Source organism: Ochotona princeps, chromosome 6 (genome assembly GCF_030435755.1).
Source record: "Ochotona princeps isolate mOchPri1 chromosome 6, mOchPri1.hap1, whole genome shotgun sequence".
NCBI lineage: Eukaryota > Metazoa > Chordata > Mammalia > Lagomorpha > Ochotonidae > Ochotona > Ochotona princeps.
Window position 1 is genome coordinate 31,454,291 of NC_080837.1, and position 8,440 is coordinate 31,462,730.

At 35.5% G+C, this 8,440-nt stretch overlaps 1 protein-coding gene and 1 long non-coding RNA gene across 4 annotated transcripts in view; one reads left to right on the plus strand and one right to left on the minus strand.

Moving 5' to 3' along the window:
- The window catches only part of LOC131480540 (uncharacterized), a 104,729-nt gene extending 101,602 nt beyond the window's left edge, over window positions 1-3,127 (plus strand). Inside the window, exon 4 of the long non-coding RNA XR_009245606.1 lies at window positions 3,069-3,127. This is a non-coding gene — a long non-coding RNA (uncharacterized LOC131480540). The remainder of the gene's footprint in view (window positions 1-3,068) is intronic.
- SLC12A1 (solute carrier family 12 member 1) overlaps window positions 1-7,997 on the minus strand; it is a 78,944-nt gene extending 70,947 nt beyond the window's left edge. For all 3 annotated transcript variants that reach the window (XM_004578095.2, XM_004578094.2, XM_004578096.3), the window contains exon 1: window positions 7,569-7,997. In XM_004578095.2, coding sequence (XP_004578152.2) covers window positions 7,569-7,985 — 417 coding nt within the window. In that variant the 5' untranslated portion in view covers window positions 7,986-7,997. The remainder of the gene's footprint in view (window positions 1-7,568) is intronic.
- Window positions 7,998-8,440: the final 443 nt, after the last annotated feature.

Below are 8,440 nucleotides of genomic sequence, written 5' to 3' on the forward strand. Positions count from 1 at the left end.
TGGTATTAAATAAGAATTTCACACATGTAAATATTACAAGGGCTCTGTTTGGGAATGATTGAAGTTCATGTACTGGCCATACTCAAAGGCTCTTGTATCTTTGGGATTTGGCATACCATAAGAGTGTCCACTGCTAAATGACTCTAATTTGGGCCATTTACTACAAATGATTTTGACTTCTTATTTCTTTCTTCTAAGACCCTCCTCCTTTTATGTGAGAGTAATGATTTTTCTCTACCTTTCCTCTTCCATGAGACATTGTGATACTAATGTAACACTTGGGTAACTGAAGTAGTGCAGTGTGGTAGCAGTCACTGTATAAAACTAACCACAGAGTAATGCTGAAACAGGGTCTGCCATGTAGTAGATCGTTGATAAACAACATTAGATCCACAGAGTGGAATTTAAGATCCCTAATTTCCACAACTGAGGAGCAAATGTCAGTCTCATCTATTTTTATTTCCTTTTTTTTCTTTCCCCTTCCTTCTCTATGGGACAGTCCATTTATTATTGCTTCCACTGTGCCATATATAATTAAAAAGGAAGAGGATGAATCCTAATTTTCATTATCTTATTTTCTGACAGTAATGGGGGAAAAGTGAGTAACGAAGATCAACTGAATGGTTAAAATTTACTTTTGAAATAGCTGAGGAATTGCTCAGTCATAAGCATTCTTGGTCCCTCATTTGCACAGATAATTGAAAGCTGGTATCATATCTTCGTACCAGTGCAAGATCCTGGAAAACAAATGCCAACGGTATCATGGCTGAACTGTGAGGACCCAAATCAGTAATCAGTGCTAGCTGCAAAGGTTAAGTCATAATTCAAATTTTCTGGTAGTTGCTTTTCACCAAGTAAAATAGGACTGGTGAAATAAATTGGGTTTAGATATAAACCTTTCAACTTAAATTATTCCTTGTAAAATACCATGTTTCTAATATTTGGGAGGTAAATATTTGTTAGTAGTATTGTCACCCCATCCTGTAAAAGTGAACTATTTCTTTGGTTGGATTAAATGGGATCCCATGAGACACAGCTTTAGTCACATGCCTTTTAAAGAGTAGTACTCTGAATAAAACTCCTGTTTTCTGATTAAACCTGTCCATAATTGCTTAGTTCCCTGGTGAAGCCCACTGATGACTGTGACTCATAGATCTAGATGTGTAATACAAATGACTGTTACCACCCCCACCCAAACCCTACAATTAGGTTAAAGGATGAGATGGGTATTTGAGGTCACTCCGTCAATGAACATTTATTTGTAGAGGATACCCTTCCTAGTTGCAGTCTCATGGTGGTTTACTTTATCACTAGGATTTGACAATTTGATGCAAAATGAATATTCTATAAGAGTATGACATAGAAACCATCATATATAGAAGTTAATTAAGCAATAATTTTATTAATTTTCCAAAAATAGAGTCAGTATAGGGTGCTTGAATCTGTTAGGTAAATATATTCAACCTGTTAAAGTATAAAAATTTTGAACGTTTTTATACCACAGAGGGAAAAAATCCTTGTATTTATATTTTCTTCATTGGCTAGTAAAATCAGATAGTAAAATTACAAGTACAGAAGCCATTCCATTGCTTATTCATGTATGAACCCAAAATCCTGCATTGTATCAACAGGGATACTTGAAATGTGACTCTGGCTATGCCATTAACTCATGTATTTCCTCTAGCAATTAACCTCTTTTTGGATACTATCAGTAAGGGTACATCCAGCATCTTTTTTGTCATCTTCCTATTCTCACGAGATAAAGCAAATCTTGCTCTCACTGTTTAATAAATGCCTCTTTTGTAAGCCAGAATAGAAGTCATGCGCTCAAGATACCATGAAAGCACTGCCCATGAGTTTGGTTCAGAGGTTTGTGGGACTTGAGGCCTTGCAGGCTCCTAGCTAGTGTATGCTCTTGACACTCAAGTCTCAAAGACTGAAGATTTTATGGTTGTTGCCTGAAACTAGTTTTTCCCTTCATACTTGAATTAATGTGTTTGTTCACACTCCATTACCATAAATTATGACCCATAGCCCTTCATAAATGCACTTAAAATTATATGGCTTTAGGGAATGATTACTTATTTACTAAGAGTTTTACCTGTGCATTAAGAATTCAAAGAAGATAAAGTACATTCAAGAAAGAATGCAAGACTTTTTGATTAAATATTTCCCTCTTCAATCCTAAAAAATTAGTGAAGCTTCAACTACACAGGTTTAGGGTACACATTTCTAATGAGTTCTTCTAGATGATGAAACATTAAATTGTTTTTATTTAATTAAAATATGAAATAATATTTCAGGACTGAGAAAAATAACAAACATCTTTCTAGCTGTCATCAATGTGTAAGAAAATAAATATATATTCTTTAAGTTCTGACTAGATAATATTCTCAAATCATACATGCTTTAAGTTTTGAGTCTTAAATCTCATGGTAGAATTCTTAGACAATCATTGAGAAATTTTTACATAAATATTTAGTCTTATATGGTCCTATTATTTTTAAGCATTTTTTGTTATTGAAATATTCAAATACAAAGAGGGAACAATATAAGAAATATTACTTTCAACAATTATTAGCATTTGGTCAATCTTATTCGAATTAAACTCGGTCACCCCCTGCCACCAGATTATTTAAAAATCAATCTGAATAAGAATCAGACATTTTTAAAGTTTTAATCCAGAATAAAAACATGAAAATGAGAGGGCTTTTAGTTTTTTCTTTTGAAAGTTATTGTAAATTAAGCCTAGAAAATCATTTATAATTTATAATTTTTCTATATAAATTAGAAAAATTTATAATTACAGCATTTTCATTGTATTTGGAAACACTCATTTCCTAATTTGTCATAAAACTGCCACGTATTAACTTGTGTTTTTGATAACTTAAGTCAAAAGTTAGCTATATACAATAAATTACCATATGAAAAATAAAATGCAGACATTCTTGATGCTTTTTAAGTATACACTTAAGGGAACTCTCATTTTGCTTATTATTTACTACCAAACTATTTACAACAGGCAGCTAACAATGTTTTTGTACTTTTCCACAGACTATTTTATAGAGTGACCTTCCAGAGAGATGGTCTTGAGGAAAAAGATCCACTACGTATCAGAATGAAATCTTCATGGCAAGTGTTGCTCCAGCTAACATTTTGGGGGTTAGTTTAGGAACCATTTATATCTTGAGTAGCCCCAATACAAATGTTACACTTGGAGTTTAGAAATGATTATGTTGTAGAAAACATATTTTTGCCTGTTCTTGTATGGAAGATTAGCATTTCATGCCTTGATTTACGTGGCACAACGCTTATTAACTGAACCACCTGTCCTTTATCTTAGTAGAAACCAAATCATTTTCACTCACTTTATCTCATCACTCACGTAAATATCTAATAAATATTTTGACGATGACCATGAAAATGACTAAGATCCACAATTAATTCTGTAGGGAAGCAAGGCAATCTCTTGGTACTGTCCCAGAAACAAGGAGTGAACTGACGTCTCCTGCTCTGCTCATCATGATCAAGATGTAGCTATCTTCATTGTGTCTTGCTCCACTGCACCTGATGGCTACTGAATAGGCATAATACACAGACCGTGAAAAATGACCATGGAAGAGGCAGTGAACTTTGAAGGTAAGTATACGTGGATTCAACTTATTAACCAAATGACTTTGGTTTCTTAACCATGGATGCTTACAGGCTTATTTGTTTTCCCATCTGAAAGACCCATAGTGTTTTATAAAACCCATACCATCTATAAAACAGCAATAATGATAGTCCCTACCTTGAGAGACTGTTGTAAGAACTGAGTGAGAATTTTTCGAATGTTAGCACATCCAAATTCTCAAAAAAAAGCTGATTGTTATTACACTACAATCGATATTAACACTGCTACACTCAAATTATATTCAATGGTTAACAGCCTGTTGATCCAAACATGAAGTTATTTCTGTGTGGATTTTTTGTTTTCTTTTGGCTTTGTTTGGTTTGAATCAGTTTCTACACAGCTTGATTCCTTAATTACATAGTGCCATGGCTGGTGCTGTGGCACGATGGGCTAAGCTGCTACCTGCAGCACTGACAGCCTGTGTGGGTACCAACACAAGTTCCAGCTGACCCATTTCCGACTGAGCTCCCTGCCTTTGTGTTTGGGAAAGCTCCAGAGGATGATTCTAGTGCTTGGCGCCGTGTACTGATGATAAACCTTGATGAAGGTCATGGTTGGATGGGAAGCAGAGCAGCTGGGATATGAACTAGCACCCACATGAGATCCCAATGTGTGCAAGGCGAGCAGATAGCTACTGAGCCATTGCTCAGGCCTCTGCCTCTCACTTTTTCTAAATCTGCTGTTCAAATAAATGAAAAAATACAAATAAATAAATAAATCCAAAGAAAATAATATATTTCCAGCTTAGATTTGATAATATTTTGTACTTTTATGATGGTTTATCTCAGAGACACATGACTTTGATAGAAAGGGTGTGTATTTTTGAGAATCTTTATATTCCTCTGAATGGTGGTTAGTATGGTTGTAACAGTTTCACTTTGGTTAGGAACTGTGTGTGAAAAGATGGCCATATGACGTAAGCTCAGTGCTGGAGGCAGAAGTCTCTTTACAAAGAGAGGAGGGGTCTCAAGTGGCTGAAAACAGCAGAGCACAGAATAGCACATGCCCCATATATGCTTGTAAAAAAGAATATAGACAGAAAGTTAGGCAGATATAAATACAGATATTTATAGGCTTATGTGTATGTGTGTATAAACCTGGAAATTTTTGAAAGGACTTAAAAGAAATTATCAATAGTGATTGCCTTGGGGAGAATAACTTAAGTTTAATATCCCATGAGAGACATTTCATTATGTGTTATATATACATATATATGTATAAATATTTATATTTAGTACCTGTTAAATATTTTATCAGCATATATTTTACTTTTTAATAAAATGTTAGCATAAAAATCACCACCATCACTGTAAATAGTCATCTGTTGTGTTCTTGTTCATTGTGTTTGATGTACTGAACTTTGTCGGCATGTAAGAAGAAATTAGGTAGCTTGCACAATAGTGCAGAACACATAATGTATAGGGTCTTTTTTCTGCTTTTAACAATATTATTTAGAAATCCATGATGCAGAGCCACCTGTATAGCTCTTTACCACACAGAAAATGAATAGCATTTCTTCAATTGCAAACTCAAACAGTTGAGATTACAAATTCTGTGGATGCCTATCACCACTAAAATTTCATATAAGGCAGTGACCTAAAACAATGTGTTTCAAGTGTATTTCCCATTTTACCTGTTAGGACAATACTGTGAATTTTTTCTCACTCAGAAATTACAATCAGAATGCAACCGGTTTCATGACTAAATATATTATGCCTTTGAGTGTAAATGAATCATTGCTGTAAAAGTTTAAAAAATGCTACCCAAGTTGTATATGCCAGTTTTTTTCCAGGACCAAATTATTTAAATAAACACAATTTTTTTAAAAAAGTACTTACTTGAAAGGCAGAGTTTACAGAAAGAGAGAGAAGGGAGAGAGATATTTTACATCTGCTAGTCCACTCTACAAATGGCCACAAAGTTTGGGGCTAGGCCAGGCCAAAACTAGGAGCCCCAAGCTCTATCCTGGTGTCCATCAGGTGCTTTAACAGGGAGCTGGAATGGAAGTGGGACTTCTGGGACTGGAATTGGCACTCTAATATAAAATGCAGCTGATGCAAATTAGAGACAATGTCAGTCTCAACACAAACACTGTAATTTATGTATTTTTTTTAATCCAAAATCCATGTAGTAGTGCTGTTTTATTAAATAATACTTGCTTTCTAATTGAAATTTAAACAACTACCATAAAAATATCCAGGGCCACAGGGATGTGGCAACATAAAAGTATCCCTGGGAGGCCTTCATCGTCATCTTTATGTTTTGAGGGTGGATGCAGGGACATAGCTGAACGAAGCTTGGTTTGTTCAGGGAAGATAACCTGAAGGTTTGCCCGTCTTCGTGTGCGAGCCTAAACAGCACTCAAGGACAGCAGAGACAGACCGTGCCTTCAACTTCAGCAGCACTGGCTGCAGGAATGTGCTTGTTGTGGGCTCTATAGTTCCCTGACTGAAGTCTGCTCACCATTTGGCAACATGGATATGCCTACCGATTGACTCCTACAAAAATGAGAGTCAAGTTCATAAAAGCAGTAACTTGCCACCATACTTATTCAAGATAATTACTCAAAACATTGAGCCTACACCTAGTTTTTAATGTATTTGATTTGCCATTCCTTTGTATCTGAGAAAAAGAAGGCTTTAAAGCAAAACAACTAAAATCTCAAAAATGATACAGTATCACAAACAGCTATCAAATTTGTCAAGTGTCCCTGTCACATTTCTACTGTGTGGTCATTCAGATCGGCTTTGAAGCATTTCTCCTTTATTTCAAGATTTATGGAAGCCATGATTTCCAAAGCTAGAAAAAAGCTGCTTTTTTTTTTTCAATTTAAAATTTTAGTCCTAGGAACAACATGAGTTTATTCCATTTCCTTTTAATGGAGTTAAAATTTTATTTTGTTGGGAATTAAGGAATGAGATGAGTAAGGATATTTAAGTCTCAATACCAGTTCCCATGAAAGGATCTGTTTATACAGTTACCATAAGTAATGTGGTAGAGTGCTAGCACAGTTATCCCTACAATGGGTCATCATTCAATTAAAAAAAAAAAGTTTTTTTTGAGTGAATGGCGATAGACCTGTGACAATCACTCCTGTGACTTCTTATAAAAATCTGGACAGGAATAAATTACATTTGAGTGTGTGACATCCAATTATTCTCCTTAGTAAGTAATCATATTCCCTCAAGAATGATTTTATTCAATTATGTTCCAGAAGAGCAGAATATAAAGTCATCAACATATTTTACAGAAAGTTATAGAGGAAGAAACTCAGTAAGTTTCCAAATGATGTGCTATAGGATTAGAAAAAATGCTGCTTCATGTTACCAGCAGATTTGGGAACCTAGCTGTGTTCCTCCAGCAAGGAAGAGTTTAGCTATTTCTGCTGCTTCTGTAGCTTAAATGTCTAGGTGCACTTAGAAGCCTCAGGCAAAGAGAAAGAGTAAAAATGCTGAATCCTATAAATCTCTGCTCTCTGTTTAAGGAATATAAAAACACTCATGCACACTAAAGGCAGGTACCCACAACATTAACTACAAAAGCACTAATGATTTCTTTATTTCTTTGTTTTACTTTTGATCGGATGCATTAAACTAACATAGAACTAGCTTGTTTAACCAAGTGTGAACTGAGCAGCCTATAATTGCAAAGTAGATGTATTATATTGCATAACTTACAGTTAATTTTTTAGTTCTCTATCCTAAGTCTGTGTTTGTGGAGCATTTGTTATGTAATTAGGTTTCCTGGGTACTAGGGACAGTTGTGTTAGTAAGATAGATGATTTGAAATAGACCTCTTCCTTTGACTGTTTTCTGTTCCTGGCATGATGAAAGAGGAGGGAATGACCTGAAAGAACTTATCAGGCAAGAGACTCACCTGCCCCTCTCCAGCTTACCTTTGCCAGTTGTTCGTGGATCTCCAGCAGGCTGGGCCGGGTGACCTTGGGCCCACTGACGCTGCCGGTGTTGCGATAGTACTCAATCTTGGGGACAGCATCCACGGTGTTATGGCCAAAGGTTTGCAGGTAGTAGGTGTTTGTGTGAGAATCATAAGGGTGAAGACTGCCATCTGTTTTGGTATTTTCTCCACTTTGGAGAAAGTTATCATAGCACTCCTGATTCCCAGGCCTAAAGCTGATTCTGAGTCTGTTTTGCTCATCCCCGAAGGAAGTTTCTTCATAATGCGGTGGGTCGGCGTTGTCGATGCCGCCCGCACTGCTCTCATGGCTCTCATTTATGACATTCACTTGAAAGCGACTTGTATGAGTGGGCCCTGAATCCAGAAATACGTTGGAAGAGTTATTCAGCGACATCTTCCAAAACGGATTTTTGGGGTGGGATTTTTTTTCTTGTTATGTGTGTGCTAAGTTGTTTGCTTTATGATTTTTTTAAAAAAATCTATATATTCCTCCTCAAAAATAAGCACTAATGTGCTTATTTTAATGTAACGTGGTTACATTAGGAGGCTCTTGGATTTTTTTTTTCCAGCCAAACTCACTAAGTGGATTCTTGATTATAGTTATTGTCTTCTGTACAATCTTCAGAATGTTCTTCAAAGCTGCGGTTGAAGAAGAAAATTAAATTTGTTCTAAATAGTATAAATACATGTAAGTAGAGATGTAGTATATAGGAATAGTTTACTTTTACAAGACATACAGTTTTAAACTCATTTCACTAAAAATTACCTGTACAAGAACCTTAGCAATAAAAATAATAAATAACTGGGACTGTTTCAACAAACAGGATTTCCAATGGCACCAGTGAAACG